Genomic DNA, 20,530 nt, shown 5'->3' on the forward strand with positions numbered 1-20,530 from the left:
ACATTTATTTCAACGGGAAAACGGGGACCTGAATCCGAGGGACGTCAGTTTGTTGTTATCTTCTTTTGTTTTGGTTTGTTGTGTTGTCTTCTTTGTGGTCGTTGTGGGCAGAGGCGCACCCAGGAATTTTTTTTTGGGGGGGTTTGAAGTTTGTATTTTTATGAAGGAACACCGGTTTCAAAACTATGATTGGTGGGGGGGTGGGGGGTCTAGGGGTCCTCTCCCAGGAAAATTAGGATTTCTAGGTGAAAATTGGTGCTATGTAAGAAGTTTTTGTATCTAATTATTGAATATACTGCTGGTAGAAAAAAGAATAATTTTTAGTATGGTACTAAATTTTGTTTTAGACAAGAATCAAACAAAGATTCCTTTATCAAACCCAGTGTCTCATCCGCTCAAAATCAGTATTATTTTAATACAATGAGAATCATAGCATGTATTAAAGTCCACATTCTGTGCAACTTAAATCACTGACAATGATGGTTTGCTTTTTACTGCATTCACACACACAAATTAAGTTCACTTTACAAGTAAAAACAAAGGGCATAAAATTCACCCATATAATGTCTAGTTAAAACTGCAAAAAGTACAGTCCAAAATTATGCAAAATTTGAGATAAATGTAGCGCACAAACAATTCTTAGTTTTTATACAACACAAACTAATTTGTAAAAAAAATTAAAGTAATTCACGGTAGCAAACTACAAATGTAATAATCACGCCATAATGTATACACTGACGTGAAAACATCTCACAAAGTTTGGTATATTGAGCGCTGCCCATAGACCATCGTACCTATTTTGCTGGGACTAGGAATGTTTTTACTTTTTCCATTGTAGATATTTTCTTCACATTTTCGGAGGGGTTTTTAACCCCGAACCCCTCCCCCCCACCACCCCCCCCATTGCATCTTTTGGCTCCGCCATTGGTTGTGGGTCCAGCTTTACGTTTATGTTACTGCCAATAGAAAATGTAAAGCGACCTTCTATGGTTTTGTAGTTTCATAAAACCATTCGAAGCGAGCTCTTTCTCTTAACGAAGGCTATCAACAAAAATATTTTTGATGCAATTTCTTTTTAATTTAAAATCTTTGTTCGGTTAGCTTTTTTTTATTTTTTTGCTCTAGGTTACGCCTTCCTTCGGCAATAGCGTATTCTCTTTGGTGTTGAATAATTGTTTACATGTTTATCTATTCTGACTAGACAGTACAGCAAATAAATATTTAGATTTTGCTTCTTTATTAAGTTATATTTGGTGAGTGAGCTTGATTTTATTTTAAAGTTTTATTGATGCCGTTTCGTGTATCTGAAGTTATGGAAGAATATGATCCCGAACCAGAAGTTTCTGTAGTTGATGTGTATGACATAGCTTCAGAAATTGGTAAAGAATTTGAGAAGATCATCGATTCATATGGAACTGATTCTGTAACGTGTTTGATGCCTAAAGTAATTAGTGCTCTAGAACATTTGGAATTACTCGCCACAAAAAATGAACTTGAAAATACAACAGTGGAAGAGCTGCGATCAAGAATTACTCAGTTGGAAAATGACAAATTGGAAAAAGCAGAAGACAGACATCGTTTTGAAAAGGTGTTAATACTTTTTCTTAATATTCGTATTGGAATAGTTTTTGTTGTAGCAGTATTTTGTATTCAAGGGTTTATGGGTAGGTACATGTTCCTTTATCTCCAGAACTTCACAAGCGACATTCCAACTTATTTATCTACATATCCTTTTATAATAATTGTGTACAGCAGAGATCTCACGAGACTTACTTCAATTTTGGATATTATTTTGTCCAACTTCATATTTTATTTGTGTAATCGTACATATTGTTTCATCTCCTTGAGGAAATATTAACTATTTCCTTAGGTAAGGTAACTGTACCAGTAGTTGACACTTTAAGAAGTGTTTTTCCAAATTTTAAATGTATAAACTAAACTAATGAAGCGAATCCAAGTTGTGACATGTTTTATAGTTTGTTGAACTTTTATTTACGCTACTTACCATCTAGAAATCTGATTTAGTTAAATCAACATCACAACAATATTTTTTTTATGATGCGTATGTATTTGCATCAGTATAAGACACCCACAATTTCTTTGCGTACCAGTGTTTGACATGTTACTGTACCAGAAGTTGACACTTGTAAAATGTTTTAGTTGACTACATTAGTATGCAGATGACCAACTAAATTAAAAAGTTACACTGAATGGGGACACAAGACATTAAATAATAATGTAATTATAGAAATATTAAAATAGATTAAGGATTTTTTTAGAAGAAAATGATTCCCACTCAGTATACAACATGACATTGTCTTACATTGTTCTCTAGCCTTGTACTTTTAAGGTCATATTGAAATGATATCTCAAACGATCTCCTGAACTAACCATACTTGGCAAGGGTAATTTATACAAGATTTGAGACCTTGAGACCATACTAACATCAGATTCAACAACCCTGAAAATTTTTTTTTCATTGGTACAAGATTTCAAAGCTATGACTTCTGCTTCAGTGTCATTTAAATCTTGATTTATGCAAGTATATTTGTAAATTTTTTTTTTCCCTGGAAAAGATACTATAACATAGTCTCCCTTTTCAATATTTAGTAAGTCATTATCACACTCATTGTCAGAAGACCCAATAAAGCTGATGTCATCAAGACTATCCCCTGACTGCACCCAATCTTCTTCCTCATCTTCAGTTTCTAAAGAATCTTCTGTAAAGATTTCTTTTTCTGTTGCTTCTTACTCTTCTCCTTGAACATAAAAAGTTTATCTTTTGCTTCTTTCTTTCATTTTCTTTCTTCCAGTCTTTCTTGTTTCATTGCTGTTTCTTCTTTCTTTTGGGATTCTTTTTTCTCATGATATAAAACCCACTCCTTTGAAGTTGCAACACTAGGTATCTTTTCTTTCTTCATTCTTTTAGCTTTATGCACCTGTGGGCCAGGCCAAAACAGGGCTCTTTTAAATGGAGAAGGAATTATTTTCCCACTAGATGTTTCCTGAACTTTTTGTACCATGCCATTGTCCAAATTTTGTGTAGGCCTATTTTCAATGCTTTCATATCCAACTTCTCGTCCTCCTTAAGATAAATCTAACATTTTTTTTCCATTGTCTTAGATCTGACCTTTTGTCTACTATCTTCTTCTGGAGATATATTTTGACTGTTTTCCGTGCTCTTAGATCTGACTTCTTGTCTGTTCACATCTTCTGTACTTCCATTTGTGTTGTCACTTGGTTTTTCTTGACTGGTTTCTGGCATGCTGGCATTACCTTGATTTGAACCCAAAACTTAATCTTGCATTCTCTTCCATTAACAAAACAATGAATGATCACGACTATCACCCTTCCAAATGCCATGTGATTTCTTGAAGACCTCAAGTTTGTTTGTACCTATCTCTTCTTCCAAAACTGTCATTGCTACAACTAGATTCTCTGAATAGGTACTGCTTGCTTTAGGATCTATAAGAAGAGCATCCCTTGTTAGAAGCTTTGAAAAGTCAACAGCATCTGGATTCCATGGAACCAAGCCACACTTTTTAAATCCATTTTGCAGCATCTGGGATGTCACTGTTTCTGCCAAAACTTCCTTTAGCAATGGTGAAAAATCATGTCTTTGAATTGTGGGAAATGTAAATGATGAAGACGCCATTCGTGAACTTTCTGTCGCCAAGCCTCCTTCATTCTATGAAAAATGGCTACATCCATTGGCTGAATGAGGTGGGTAGAATTTGGGAAGAGAGCTACCAAAATGATTCCATTTTCTTCGCAAAATTTGCTGGTATGGAGGGTTAAGTGGGAAGCATGGCCATCAATGAAAAAAATCACTGGGTGAGGTATTTTCTCATTTTCAAGCTAGGGAAAGAAAACATTAGACAAGTATTCAAAGAAACGCTCGCCTGTCATCCATCCTGAATCAGATTTGCCTACCCTCCAGTCAGGAGGCATACTTCTAGCAATTTGTGAAGGAATTCTTTCATACTTGAATATTACCATGGGAGGTGCTAAATTGCCATTTGCATTTCCGGTTACAAGAACAGTTAAACATTCTTTTTCATCGCTGTTAACTTGTTGATAAACATTTTTGCTTCCTTTTGCAACAAACACTTTGCCAGCTTTTGGGTTCAAGAAGAAACCTGTCTCATCAGCATTGAATACACGTTTGGGTTCACTGAGAATATTAGGGAAATGTTGTCTTCAAGGTAAATATATATCACTTGAAAGCAACTTCTCAGAGCAGCCTCTGTCATGTTTGCTCTCGAGGATGTAAGATTCTGAGCTACCCTTTCCCGTACTTCAGGATTTCGTTTCAAAAAGGACTCGTACCATTTCCTTCCCGGTTATCAACAAAGGGGTTTGGCCTTTTCAGTTCATTTATTAAATGTTGAACGCTGTCTAGTAATTCATCTTTAGTAATGGGAAACCCAGCTTTGGCAACAGACAAAATCCAGTAAACCAGTAACTTTTTTACTTCTTTAGTAAGAATAGACTGTGGTCCCATGCGATGATCTTTTGGAGAAATTACTTTACTTTTGTTCATCAGGGTGACCCTTGGTACACCATGGAGCCTGGCAGCAGTAGCAAATGGTAATCCATGTTGAACATCTTCTAATGCCTTTTCTATTTGGATCATGGAGTAATCCAGCAGGAGACATTGTTGGCACTTAAATTAAAAACTTGATGTTATGTACCAGTAGTGGACACTCTTGTATTCAGTAGACTTTCATATTTCATCATATTCTAAGCTCTGTAACTTTTTTGGTACTCAAGTATCAAAACAAACTATTTTTTCCTTAAAAAAGTATCTCAGGAGCTTTATAAATTATATTAGTTTAGATTTTTTAATTTGGTCCCACATTAGGTATTTTGCCCTGAAAATCCCATTGTTCCAAAAATTTTGATTTTCAGGATTTTATTTACAGTGTAGGATTGTGAGTATCATGATGTTTTTGCTGGAACACAAAGTGACCATAGGGATGAATCACAGGATGATGTTCCTCAAATTCCTACATTAATTTTTAATATTTAAATTACTGAAAATCAAAGATATTTTGGTTAGTTTCATAAATTTACAAAGTAGTGAAGAATGCAAAAAATATCCTATGTCAATAAGTAAAAAAAAATGTACATTCAATGAGCTTTTGAATGGTATGTGTACAAGGTGTATAGCTCTTAAAACAAAAAAGTTATGGCCTATCAAAAAATACCTAAAAATGATGGTTTTACACCATACTTCTAAAAGAATATTAGCTATATTTCAGAAAGTATTAATAATAAAAATTTAAAAATTTGGGGTTTTCCTTAGGAAAGGTAGTTGTGAACAATAACTACGTTTCGGGGGAATAAAAATTCATGCAGCAACACACATTTGTATATGTCTCGTGGAATGACCCCAGTGTCAACTACTGCATCCAGTATTCAAAGACAAAAATTTCCACTATGTGGGTACTTCTTATACGGCAATGTAAATAAATAACTTGTCTTATATCACTATTCATCATTTATTATTTTTTCCAGTAGTTGACAAAAACTGTCAACTACTGGTGCAACATACTTGTGTGTGTTCCATTAATTGACACACCTAATAACTATAATTTTATTGATCACATAACATCAATATTTTATTTAATGTATTTAATAGCATGTATCAAGTACAACAACAGCAAAAGTTGTTGCAAAGATATAAAATACAATGCAGTTGGCAATAGCATGTAGAAACTCACCTGCTTAAGTATTTTTACAAGAGAATAGCACAATAATCATATTACCAATAGAAGTATATCTGTCATGGCTGACTAACTAATGCTTAATGGGTGGTTTCCTAATGTCTCAAGTTCACCATAAAGTACAACATCAGGTTACATTCAAACATTGTTATGAATGCACCCATATACTATTTTTTTATTATTAACTAAAAGATGTCAACTACTAGTACACTGTCAACTACTGGTACAGTTACCTTACTTTTCTAGATGATTTTCTCGCGTTGCGGCTTTTCAATAAATAAAATAATAAAATTCGGAAAATACCTTTTGCAAACATTAAAGACATGCCTGTATTTAGCCTGTGAACAGTGTGAATTCCTATTGTTTTCTGAAAAATTTCAGTGTGTAGGTCACATTAGGTAGCCTATGCAGTAAAGTGGCCGTTACCATTTGCTTTAATTGCATTGCTGATCCTTTGGTTTTCCATACATAAGAATGTGTATATTTTTGATTTGGATATTTTAATGCAGACTTGTTACGTGCTATCACATGTAACCTAACATATAAAAGGAATTGTCATTGTATGTATCAAACATATTAATTCCTTTTATATGTCAGGTTACGTGTTGTCGCAAGTAACAAGTCGGTGATTTGCAACTCCATACTGTTGAAAAATCCCTGTCAAGGGTTGACGTTTGGGTGTAGATGTACAATAGGGAATCATGTAATTTTTTAAACATATTATTTACATGACATTGCGTTACAATACATATTCAATTCAAAAATATACATGTTCTAATGTATGAAAACGACAGGTTCGGCAACGCAATTAAAGCACAACATGGCGATGGCCGCTTCACTGCATAGGCTATACAAACTGTAATTTCTTAGAAACCAGTATGAATTATGAAATGCTGTTTACGGGGTACATAGAGGAATGTCTTAAGTGTTTGGAAAAGGGTATTTTCGGAATTTTATTATTTTATTTACAGAAAAGCTGAGATGTGAGAATTTTATCATTTTATAAATTCATGGCTTTTCCATTAAAAAAGTCCAAATATTGTGTTTTTGTTTACTAGAGACATTTCTCTATGTACCCTTAAAAGTTTTAAAAAAAAATTCAAACTGGTTTTTGAAAAATTTGCTAGTGAGCAGGGTCATTAAGTTAAGAGAAATAGTGCATTAAAAGCCAATATATATGGAAAAAAAATAGATTGGAAACAGATTAATATTGCTATTGCAATTATGTTACAGCGAATGTAATAATTTTGCATCAATATTTACTAGTTTTCAGTTGGATGAAAAATCAATTGTCGCATACTTCAAAACCATTTCCTACTACCAAGTAGCCCACAATTTCATGCCACCAGGATCATGAGCGCAGGATCTTCTATGTACCAGATTAAAACAGCAAGCATTATATACAATAGAATCAATGTCTATGTGATCATACCATCAAGATCAAATGCACAGGATCTGGGTGTAACATATTACAAAAAAACTTAAATGTGTTTTTAATTATGTGTTGGATGCATGTTAATCTCTTTTGCTGAGAGCATTAAATGAAAACATTCGTGATAGTCTAGAACCTTTGATGAAACAGTAATCTGCAAAGTATCCAACGTAATTAGAAATTTTCTCACCATACCAATGAACATTTTACCTCACATCATGCAACACTCATAGAAACACCAGCCATGCTTACACCAATAAGTACAATAGTACAAAGCTACAAACGAATATACATTTCTGTTCCTAGCTAATAGATGCTTTCATTTATCAAGCAATACACCAAAAGATATATGAACAACAAATTCAATTTGATGATTCTTGCCTTAATCTCACTTCATGGGTCAAAATACTTCTTTAAATTACAAACATGACAAATCTGCAACATAATTAAATATGGTTCTAATGAAAATTAATTCAATTGCAAGAAACCTAAAATAACCTTTCTTTATAGTACCTAGCAATTATGCACAAATTGATCACTACATATAAAACAGTTTCCATAGTACAATACCACACTTGACTCAACTAGTACAAAAACAAAAACACCTAATAAAAATGGTGCTAATGATGTATGTACATGAGTACAGCGCTTGAACTGTACAACTTTTGCAGTTAATTAAAATCTTGGAATCTTTCACTCCTGTCTCATCACAACCACCACAATTGTTAATGGCGCTGAATTGTAACACATTTGACTTTGGTTTTTTTTTACGCAGAAGCTTCTAATCTAGAATATTACCCACACATTTTACCGCCCTATTATCTAGATGTTACTTTATCAAATAACCCTTTAGAATCAATGAAGTTTCTAAGTGACGGTGGTTTCTGATTTGTCAGATTACCTGCCACCACCAAGGTTATCTACGTTTGATTCCCACTGGAGTCAAACCTGAGCTTCTTGCATTTGGTAATTATGTTGGATGATGCAGTAACGCTAGGTTTTCTCAGAGTTCTGTTTATTTTCCAGTGTATTCCTTCACTGCTCCATTCACATTGCTTCACCGCTCATCCATATTTTAATGACAACAGTGCCAAAAATACTTAAAATCCAATTCATTCATACTCCTTTCAATACATTCTCCAGCATACCTTAAATATTTTTGCCTGCCCTCTATTATAATTTGTCTAAGTCTTATCACATAGTTGTTTACTAACTGATCTATTAATTTACCTACTATAAATATTTGGATAAGAGGGTTCGTTGTGTCCTATCCTCTCTTAACTATAGACATCTCTTATTGCCATCTTCCATTGTTGTGCAGCCCAGCTTCCTGCAACTGAGCCAAGAGCAACCTTGGTATTTGCATGTGGCAGGAAGTTTTTCCCAATAAAAGCTGATCCTGTTGCTATTTCATCTTTCATTTTCTCTATCTCCCTTATCACCTTTTCATACATAATTTGGAACTATCGCCAAGCTTTTGACCACCTTTTTTAAATTCTTGTTCATTATTTACTTTCCACAAATAGAGATAGGTACTGCTTCTGCAGTATCTGACTGAACCTTCTTCAGGCCCAGTATATATTCCTGCCCCTCTCTCTTTCTTACTCTCTCTCTCTCAGCATGGATAATACCTTGCCTCTCTTAAGTCTTCTTAAACTGCTATAGCCCAGTTTCCATTCATTCTTCCCTCTTAGAATTTCTCTGGTTAAACAAATTGGGCCGGTAGTTTTTTTATTTATTTTTATTTCCCTTATTTATTTGATATTTCACTGAGTCAGGGATCCCTGTTCCCACAAATAAAGTGGGCTCATAAATGTTTTATGTAATTTGGTTAAGTAATCATTCATTACTGTAATATGTTAAAGAATGACAGCTTGATTGAATAGGAGTTGGAGCAGATTGAAGACCATTGGCGCCAGGAATCTCAAGATCTTGTGGCTATGGTAACCAGACTGCAGGAGGAGAATCGTAAACTTGTTGTTCTGCTGGCAGAGCGTGAACCTACATCTAAAACCGAAGGTTAGAACAATTTGTTTAGTTTTGGAAAAACAGTTATATTAAACAGGTGATAAATAATTTTTGTATGTCCATAAAATGTACAATAGAAGCCTGATTTAACATTATTTAAACTGTCAGTGCATTGAAAATACTCAGTATGCATCAGTAACAGTGCACATTAGAGTTTTCAAAGTTTACAGTTTACAGAATTCCTAAATCTAGACTGTTGTTAGCTTTGTTTGGCATATAAGTGTGACACATTAAAGTGCATTATAGGTAATCTTAAATCTTTATTTAAATTTTGGTTGAGTGTTTTTTTTTCTAGTCATAAACACGTTAAAGCATGAAACTACTTGTCATTAAATGATGTCAGAAGCCAGACTGTGTTTTAAGTTAAATTTTGTTGAAGTTTTCAACAGGACTGGTTGTTGGAAATAGATTTTGTGCGCTCAGATTAGCTGGAATGTATTGCAGAATCAGTTTTACAATGACTAGATGCATCCTCCTCCATCGCACTTTGTATCGTTCTCCCTCAGCGTGCTTGTGATCCTTTATTGACAGCTAAGACACTAATCATCTCTCTTCCAAGGTTCTGCTTAAAAAAAGGTTGCACCTTACATAAGCCTGCATAGACTTCTGAAACTCCTCAATTTTATTATTTCGTCCTGTCTATAACTATTCCTTTAGAGATAGGTACAGCAGTTGTGTGATGTACCTACTGGCTTAATCTCTCCTCTTTTTACACAATTGATAATTTTAATTTTATCTTTATATTTCAGCAATGCACTACAGAATGAATTAAGGATATTATATCTGCAAAGAGTTCATTATAGACAATTATAAGTGATGAGATTAGATTAGAAAGGAGAAGAATGGGTAAGGGGTCATTCCATATCAGATTAACACAGGGTGTAAACCTGACCACCTTAGAATTTGATGAAATTTGGCATGGAGGTTATACTCATAGAGGTTAAGAAAAATGCCAACTTTTTGAAGAAAAAAAAAAGAAATATCTCAAATGGTTTCAAAATTACGGCTATGTAAAGTTTCCCAAAATCTGCCAAAAAATTGTAACCAACATATTTTGAGGTCACCATAGCTTTTCTCCTAATTGAGCTAGATATATGGGAGTGGTATTATTTTACTCAGTTTTAAATGCTCTTTCTTTTGACATACAACACAACATACATTGTTATAAACAGTGTTTTTGAGAAATCGAATTAAAAAAATTTATTATCTCAAAAAGAGCATTTTTGAAAAAAATTTTAAAATTCCTGTTAGTAGTTTATACTTTTGGTAAGTGACTCTGAAAATTTCAAAATGGGAGGCTAATGGTTTCATATTTAAATAATAACTTTAATAATATTTTTATAAGTTTTTGTTTCAGTTTAATACTTTGTACTCTAACTTTACTTAATTTATTTACGATTGTGATTATTACCATAATTAACTATGTACTTAAGATGGTTGCCTCTAAGACAACAATTTTGTTATTTATAAAATAATATTTTTTTTTAGTTAAGTTGGAAATAGTTTTTATAACATACTTTATAATGCATTTTATTTGAAAATGTTAAGAGACACTCATAAATAACAATCAGCAGAGTCTGTTCTAGATCTTCAAGTTGTGACATGAAAGGTGACTAATAGTGGGTAGGTCTGTTGATTGTTTCATGAGCTGACAAGTGTTTCATGAGCTGACAAGATCCTCACAGTCAAGTTGAGACAGGCTCTTTCTCATTTCTCTCTTGTTTTATATTGTTTAGTCTGCATCTGCAGTTGGTATGAGTAGGATGTCATTACATAATGTAGGTGTTTAAAAGTGAACAATCTTTTGTGCTCAAATAAGTTAAAATATAAGTTATATTAATTCCTTAAAATAATTTTTATATTTAGTGAGTGTTTAAAATAATATTATTTTGTAAGTACTACGTGATAAACATTTATTGAAGCTCTTTGAAAATCACAATGAAAATACAATAAGCTAGGTCTTCTATATGATGTTAGTGGGATGGTCTTTTTCTAAATTTAAAAAAAAAAAAATTTAAACAGACAACGGAAAGCAAAATAAAATTCATTAAATTACAATGTTTAAACCCTTAAACAAAACTAATCACACAATTTGGGATAAAAAAGAGACTGAGAAATATACATCTTGGATGTTAAGTTTATATTATAAAGGCAAATGGTTGTGCTCTCATAGAAGTATTATATTGCAAACTAAATATTATTCTTTGTTTTTCTTCTTGCTTTACATGTATTTTACGCAATTGTTCTTTATAATTCCTTACTGCACTAAAATTTGTTTTTCCTGCAGTTATTTTTCTAAGCATTGGGCTTGTTTAATTATTCATATTTTGTTTGAACCAATGTTACTTTAGCTTTTTCAGCTTACATTGTGTTATAAGAGGTTAAACCTTCAAGGCTAATTGCTATTTGACAGTTAGACCCTTCACTCTGATTATATATTTTATTTTGTCTGTGCTATTTTCATTTTTCACACCTTATCTTTGAGAATCGTGGACAGCATTAAAAAAAGTTTCCATTTTGGAAAACTGCAGTAATCGTTTCATAGTCGTACCGAAAAGATGTATTAAAACGAGCTCCTGCATGAAAGTCATCTGGTTAAGTTCAAGATACTTATTGTAAGTAGTGGAAGCCGTTATTATATTGATCGACGAATATCTGTAATATAGGTATTTATAATTCTCTACCATTACAACAAATAAAAATAAGTTGAAGGAAGTGCCATTCAGCGGACGTTCTACGTGTTATAAGAAGAGTTAGACATCATTGAAGAATCAAGAGAAACCCCTAGAGCTGTCTGTCAAATCTACAGCCGCGACTAGCTGCTACTACAAAGTCGCTTGATTAAAGAAACTACGAAGAATCTATGTCAGTCCAGCATCCCGAAGGATGGATGTTGTTCTGTTGGTGGAGTACCATGGAATAGCAGAACTCGAGGACATCAATGCCGAGTTTGAACTTCAATTCCAGCTGTATCAGCATTAGTTGATCCAGAATTTCCAAACCCGAACGAAGTACGTTCCCGTCATCCGCAGTCGCAGTTCGACATTGCAGAATGGAGGCCTAATCTAAGAGGGTCATCGACATCACCATATTTGGTATACGTCTAACTGAGGTGGGTCATTCTTCCCAAGTAAATGCCTCAATCTTCGTACCCCTATTATAGTCGAACACATTACTAAACTTTTCATGATTTAAAACATTATTCTGTCTGGTGACAATATTGTTATTGTGAATCTCTTTACTTCAAAAACTATTGAATTGTCCCCTAAGTTCCACCTCCAAGATTCTAAACAACCCATGATGTGATTTTACTATAGTAATTCATCGTAACCTGTTTTGTTCTAAGATTAAACTTAAAATGGATAGTGTCTGTTTTCCTCTTATAAATACTAGTGCTACACTCTCTCTTCTTCACTGGTGCAACGTAAATGTCCTCTTAAAATTACTTTGGGAGACTGGTGGATCTTTTAGTTTCAAAAGCAAAATAATAACAAACGTTATTTAGTCTAAATATAAGTGCCTCTATATTTATTTTACTTTTAATTAATTTAACATAAACCAACAAAACATGAATTCAACAAACAGGTTAAAAGGTAACTTTATTTATGTATAAGTATTGACAAATATATTAAAATTATATTATTTAATGAATGTGTTGACAAATATATTAACTATAACATTTAAAGTATGGGTTGACAAAAAAAATTCACTACAACATTTAAAGTATGGGTTGACAAATATATTGAAATTTAATATTACTATTAGGTTTGATTTGGCATAGTTAAACAGACTCAGAAACAATTGGTTAAAATATACAATCCCAGATAATTTTTTTTTAGTGCTTAGAGTTATTAAAGTCGCGTAAGAAAATTTTTTCGGATGTTCCAGTCTCTTTAACGTAGTTATATAATTGTCACGCTGTAAACATCAGTAAGAATTTGGAGGACTGGAGATTTGAAGTTAGCTGGCCGAAGGTGACGTGTTACATGATACCAGGGTGCCTTAGTTGTCCTGGGTCTCAGAGGAAGGAAGTGAGGATGCGGTAGTCATGTCCGCACCCATCTCTTAGACCCTGTCTGTGAACAAGCCCAAACCGAACATGATCAGAACTGATTCACAGACAGTCAGTAAATTGGCAGAAAATGCCCCCCAAAAACGGTGATGGTCGGGGAATAAAAGTTTGGCAAAAACTCACCAAATAGTGAGCGGCTCGTAGAGCTCAGCAAAGTAGCCTGCCAGGATGCGAAGCTCGCGAACACGCGCGGTTGCCGCAGATGATTCCGTAATTTAAAATAATTAGTAAATTAGCGAAGTATAACTATCTGTACTAAGCATGCAGACTTACTAATTACTGGTTAGGACAGAGATTAGGGACAACATCCCTTGACTAGCCGACTACATTTTCGTATGACGACCGAATGAAGTCTTGCTGTATGCTGGCCGATCTTCCAAGGTGGTCAGTCTGCTAGTGTGGCGCAGAGTCCCTGCGGGGTGGCCGCGACTTGTAATTAAAACCAGGCAATGGCTTTCGAAAGAAAGGGGGGGGGGGAACTTCGGCTTCCGGACCAAAATATTTCCAAGTTTTCCGAGGGGGTGGTCGAGAAATACAGACTTCAATATCTCAAAGTTGGTTTTAGTGGCCGATCACAGCGTGTCCTACTGACGAGTGTCCAAAACAAGGAGAGATTGACTCGCGTATCTCTCGCACGAGACGACTTTGAAAGCATGGAGCTTATGGAGGGGACTAGTGCAGTGCTCTGGTGGCTTGGAAACAAATTACAGGGCACTGTTTGTGGCGTGAGGTGCCAGGGGACAGGCATTTAGCGGGCGTTAAATACCCAGGAGAATTAACTCGCAAATCCGTCACGAGAGGGCAGAGGCGGTACATTTGAAGACCGATGGGTGTCCTTGGCTTCAGTCAGGGTTGGTGGTCGCTCAGTGAACTGGGCTGGGTTTCCTGGAAAGGCTGGTGAATGAGGGGGTGGTGGAAACTGCACTACTGTGGGAAATTAACCTCGGCTGGGGCCAGAGGCGTGCCAAGCCATTGAAAAAAACAACTCGCGTTTGTGCCTCTAGGTTGCTTGCCCCAGGAGAGCTCCAGGAAAAACAAGGCCTTTGGAGAACTTCGAGATAAGCCGTCTTGATCACGGCTCGGAGGAGAATTACAGTCGACGGGCGTGCATTCAAGCGGGAGTAAAAATATAAACAGGCTGACTCGCAAAAGACTCGCCAAAATCAGATCTAGGGCTGGGAACAGGATTGGGGAGACTGGCCTGACAAAGATTAAATGGAAGTGTACAGAGAGCGGAAAAAGTTCAAGAATTTAGCTGCAAAATGACTGGTGAGATTAAAATTGTTCAAAATTCAAATTTATAATTTGTGCCAAAACATGCTAATTGGTGGCACACTAGAGTAAATTCAATCATTTTCGTTGTGTTAACCTTTGTGCTTATAGAATTCACTTCCCAATGGTCCATTGCTGAACCACTGAGCACACTTAGCTAGAGAATTTGAAATAAAAAGTTTTACATTTATAATTAATTTAAACTTGAATCTGATAAATATTCAGAACACCATAGATGCAGCACATGTGACTTATCCCCTTTTGCTTATGAGAAATAATGATTTGCATTGTTTGTTTTGATAGCTAATCGGGAGGATTAGCAAAGTATTCACAGAAAAGAGCATGTGATAACCTAGACAATCTGTTATTATTTAAATTAGAATTAGGAAACAGGGTTTATGAGTGATATTGTTTATTGGGTATATTATGTTTTGTGGAAGTGTGTCATCACAGGAATACCCTGACCCTTAATCATTACACGCAATATTCTACACTTAATTTGCATTTTATTTCAAGTATATTTTATGACCCTGAACACATGAAATGTTTGAAAATAAATTTCATCTGGAGAACACTATTATATTATTTAAATTTCAGGTTAAATTCATATAGATTACGGCAGTTCTGTTCATTACATTTTTGCTGAGGTTTTGCCTTTAGGGTAGAAAGGTAAACTAGTCAGTATAGTTCTTTCGAAGTATTACCTGAAGGGGCAGCTCCACAATATCCTGAAATACCTAAAGAAGCCAAAATTTGTGATTTTTGTAGGAAAGAAATTGGAAACTTAAAGGCATACAATACTAATCAACCTGGCCCCTCTGGCCTTTCTTGTTCTCCGATCAAAACAAGTGAGGAATACAGTTCTCAGCCACATGACCCATCCTTTTCTTTAGATCCAAAAATTGTAATTGAAAAATTAAATATTTCAATAGTTGAACTAGAAAAGTCTCCTATGAACGTTAAGAAAATTCTATCTAAGCATTATTTTACAGAGAAAATATAAAAGATAAACTTTGCATTGAAGTGTTAACTCTTTTTAGCAGCTGAAGATTCATTTAGGGATGATGAGAATCTAGATGAGTCAGTTTTACAAAACCTTAAAGAAAAGTTTTCTACATCAACAGAGTTAAGAAGTTAATGATACTTAGTTGTCTCCCAGAGAAATGGGGCAATAGAAAAATAATGCTGGAATTGAATGCACCAAATTATATGGTGAGACTGGCAAAAAAAAAAAATATTACAAGGGTATTTTAGAAAGCCCTATCCCAAAGCCTGAAAAGGCTCTTTCAAAAGCTATTGTCGATACCATTTAGTCATTTTATAAAAGTGATGATATAAGCAGAGTAATGCTCGGTATTAAGACTTTTTGATTGTAGTCAATTAAAATGGCATTAAAACAAAAACATTGCATACTGGCTGGCCAAAGTGGTATACATTCAGTCTGCGTATGCACAATCCACCAGAATTGAAGTTAATGATAGAAAATACGAAATCAGGAGCTTTGGTAAATGGACAGCTAAATACTTATAAACATTGTTTGGCAAAAATTATATGTAATCCACCAAACATTAATTGCTATTCACGAAAATCTTAAAGAAAATGTCACTTATTGTCAGTGGGTGTCTGTTGATCGTTGCAGACTCAAAACTTTACAGAAATCTAATGAGGATTTTATAAATATTTTCTGTGACAAATGACCATTTTAAAAAAGCATGATTTTATTGCAAAGCAGCAGTCATCATTCATTAATGACAAAAAATAAAATATTAAATAGTCTGAGTTTGTTGAAAACCTAGATTTCTCTAAAAATTATTTTTACGAACGTGAGAGACCAGTCCGCGATGCCAGGTTCTGAGCTGGCTGGCGGCCCCGCATGGCCACTGACGTCACCCACGTGTGCCTGGCCGGATTACAAGGGTTGTCGCTACCCCCCTTCCCACTCTGCACCCCGCACATCGTCCTGCCTCATTGCCGTTATCTGACGCTGGGCAGCCTTGGGAATTCCGTGGGCCACTGCAGTAAATAGACGCTGCTTTTCTCGATGCATCGGGTCGGCGCAGGATTACGCGACTGGCCCCAATTGCACTCGTCGGTTCTGGAAAGGGCGCCTTACACTATTTAACCTGTGATGCCGGCCTCCGCGGCAGTTCCAAGTGGATCACAAGCGAAGGGAAGTGCGACGGTGGCGACGGAATGTGGCGAGAATTCAGCGACGGAGTTTGGTGACAGTCTCTCGCGACAGAGTTCCACAAGGACTGCTGCGGCGAGAGTTACGCTAAGAGTGCAGCCCAGTGAGGAGTGCGGTGTGTAAGAACTCGAGACACGGAGTGACTTGGGAAAAAACATTTCTAATCGCGAAGAATTGGTGATTAGGCATTTATGAGCAAGATTATTTATTATTACTGTAAATATTAGTAATCAATAAAACTGTTGTAAAAACTTAATTGGGCTATCCCTATACGAAGCCAGTAGTTTTTCCCCACATTAATAAATCATAACATTTTGGTGTCAGACGTGGGATAGCCCTAATTAAATAATTTACGAATGGTTAATAGACATTTAAAAATATTTTTTAATTAGAATTTAGAATTAAGGTATTAATATTAGTGTTAGGGACTGTAGTTAGTTTGAGTGTAGTTGTAGGAAAGTTAGTGTTAGTTTTCAATATAAGTTTAGATAACCTCTTAAATCAAATTACACTGTAGATCGTAGGGCAGTAGAGATACTGACAGACTGGTGGTTTATGTGGACAAGAAAGATGGCTGCTGATGAGCTTAAGACTGTAATGGTTTTCTTGGCCGAAATGAATCCCAAAATGGAGGAAATAAAGAAGGGTAGGAGGAAATGAAGAATGGCCAAGAAGAGATGAAGAATAAAATTGATAATAGCCAAGAAAAGATGAAAAATAAAATTAATAATAGCCAAGAAGTGATGACGAGCCAAATGAATTACCAAGAAGAGATGAAGAATAAAATTGATAACTGCCAAGAGAAGATGAAGAATTATATGAAGACAGAGATAGAGGACGTCAAGAAGAACCAAGAAGAAATGAAGAAGAAGAGCGATTAAACCAGCATCCAGTTGGAAGGCAAAGTGCAGTGTTTGGAGCAACATCTAGCAGAACATGAAGAACTGATGGCGCAACAGCTAGTTGAACTCGAGCAGGCCACCAAACAGTGAGTGGCGCAACAGCTATCTCAACTCAAAAGAGCCACTGAACAACAAGTTGTAGCTGTAACTGAAGAGTGCCGTCGGATGATCAAGCAAGCTACATCGGTTATGAAACGGAGCATTTATTCTGTAGATGTGAAGGTGGAAGGCGTAACAGGTCACCCAAAATTCAAGCCATCCACCTTTGATGGCCAATTGTTGTGGGCTGTCTACAGGTGTCAGTTCGAGGCAGCTGCTGAAGTGAATGGCTAGTACGAGGAAGAAAAGGCTACGCCACTTGTCTTGGCCCTGCGAGGATCTTCAAGATGAGTATGTTGAGTCAGAGAAATTTCTGAATAACCGTTTCAGCCAAGCAGTAACTATTAAGGGAACACAGCAATATCATGCTTATATGCCTGTAAATTCAAGTGTATCAGAGATATTTGTAAAAATATTCTCTGAAGTTACACCAGAGGAAACAGTGACCATCCAAAAATGCCCTGAAAAACTACAAATGACTGAAGTTAGTGGATATATATAACCGCTGTATATGACCAAAAGAGGTGGCTGGCATATGTGTTGGAGAAGAAGGAAGAAGAAAATGAATTAAAAGTGACATTTCTGCATCCTGCTGGTCCTTCATCGTCATTTTCATATCCAAGAAAACCGGACATATTGTGGAAACCACTGACAGATGTACTTGGTAAAGTTGATCCCACCACTCCTACAGGAAGAATTGATGTAATAACATTTGAAGAAGCCATAAAAACTTCACAAATCATGAAGTTTTGAATAACTTTTGCCTAAGTTGTAAGTGTTAAAAAAATTTTATTTTAAGTTCATGATTAATGTAATATATGTAGTAAAGAAATCTTTAGTAGATAGGCTGACTAACAGTTTCGTGAAACACCCTTTTTTTAAATTATTATTTAACTTAGAACCCATTAGCCTTCCACTTTGAAATTTTGAGAATCACTTACCAAAAGTATAAACTATTTATAGGAATTTTTAAAAAAAATTTCAAAATTGCCTTTTTTGAGAAAATCAAGAGAATATTTCAAAAAAACACTTTTTATAACAAAGTATGTGTTGTACATCAAAAGAAAGAGCATTTAAAACTGAGTTTAATGACATCACTCTCATCTCTTAAGCTCAATTTGGAGAAAAGCTATGGTGATTAAAAAATACGTTGGTTACTTTTTTTGGCGGATTTTGGGAAACTTTACGTAAGCCGTTTAGATATTTGGAAAAAATTGTCATTTATCGTAATCTCTATGAGGACAACCTTCATACCAAATTTCATCAAATTCTGAGGTGCTTAAGTAATTTTTTTTATTTTTGTGTGTTCATTTCATACGAAATGACCCTGAGGGGAACTGGAGTACCCCGAGAAAATCCACTGGCTTACTGCAATGTTCACTTATTTTTACATTTGTAAATACACTAGAACCTCGATAATCCGAGCTGGATGGGACCGGGGTCAACTCGTATTATTGGAAATACGAATAAAAACACGCAAAATCGATATCTAATACATATGTCAATGTTTTAATAAAAAGAAAATACAAACATATTAAAAGGCAGAATAGAAATATATACATAATTATTATTTTTTTAAATAATCTATTATTGTTTTTTGTTTTTTTAAATGCTCCTCGCTTCTCAGCTGCTCATTTGCTCCACTTCTTAAAAAAACATTACGTCATTTGGCGTGACGTCATCTTGCTGCTCCACGTATTCGAGTGCCTTTTCTAAGCGTAGAAACCCATCTGCATGGCTAATTTTTTTGTTGGTTGCTTCTTCCTCTTGTTTGTCTTTTTCAGTGTCCTCATCCAGGTTGTTGACCATTTCAATAATTTTCTCATCTGTCAATTCTTCAATTTCATCACTGTCTAACCACTTCTTAACCTCTTCAGCACTGGATTCCATTTCGCAGCCAGGTATTGCCACCATTAAATTCAATAGAGTCATATTATCACAGTCATCTTCAACTGTTTCTTCTTCTTCACTTTGTGAAACTCTCGGTTTTATAAGTTTTGACCAGGACTTCTGTATAGTTTCCTGTTTAATTTCTGACCACGCATCAACTAACCAATAGATAACGTCTTTTATATTAACTGTTTTTAGCATATCTACTAATGAAATTTCTTCTTCTTGCAAAATATATGTCAGAAGCATGCGTCTGTACTTTTTCTTTATTGTCGCAATGACGCCTTGGTCCATAGGTTGAATGAGGCTAGTCACATTTGGGGGCAGGAAAACAGTTTTAATTTCATCACTTGACAGCTCTTCTACGTTTGGATGGGATGGAGCGTTGTCAATAACCAACAGTGCTTTTCTCGGTAATTGTCATTCTTTTAAAAACGTTTCTACTGAAGGAACAAATTCCTCGAAGAACCAATTTTTAAAAATGGTCGTATTCATCCACGAGTTCTTTTGATTATTGTATGCGACGGGTAGTGCGTTCATATTTACATTTTTAAAAGCTCTAGGTTTTTTTGACTTTCCTATCACCAAGGGACGAAGCTTATGTGTCCCAAAGGCATTGGAACATGGCAGAACAGTAATTCGTTCCTTGCTCTTTTTATGCCCAGGAGCGGAAATTTCGTCTTTGGATGCTAGACTCTTGTCAGGTAGCATTTTAAAATTTAACCCAGTCTCGTCACAGTTATATAATTGATCATGTGTGTAGCCCCCTTCTTCGATCATGCTTGGAAATTTTTGAACGTAGTTTTCAGCACCAGCAGCATCAGCTGAAAGCTTTTCTCCCGTGATATGCAATTGCTGCACACCGTATCTTTTTTTCCATTTATCCAGCCATCCTTTACTGGCATTAAAATTGTTTTC

At 35.2% G+C, this 20,530-nt stretch overlaps 1 protein-coding gene across 2 annotated transcripts in view; it reads left to right on the top strand.

The window, feature by feature from the left end:
- The first annotated feature begins 965 nt into the window (after positions 1–965).
- LOC134529364 (RILP-like protein homolog) overlaps positions 966–20,530 on the top strand; it is a 93,040-nt gene continuing 73,475 nt past the window's right edge. Inside the window, exons 1-2 of one of the 2 annotated variants that reach the window (XM_063363346.1) lie at positions 966–1,588; positions 9,048–9,180. In XM_063363346.1, coding sequence (XP_063219416.1) covers positions 1,289–1,588; positions 9,048–9,180 — 433 coding nt within the window. In that variant the 5' untranslated portion in view covers positions 966–1,288. The remainder of the gene's footprint in view (positions 1,589–9,047; positions 9,181–20,530) is intronic. The other variant, XM_063363345.1, reaches the window with a different exon arrangement.

Source organism: Bacillus rossius, chromosome 2, assembly GCF_032445375.1.
Source record: "Bacillus rossius redtenbacheri isolate Brsri chromosome 2, Brsri_v3, whole genome shotgun sequence".
In the NCBI taxonomy this organism is placed as follows: Eukaryota; Metazoa; Arthropoda; class Insecta; order Phasmatodea; family Bacillidae; genus Bacillus; species Bacillus rossius.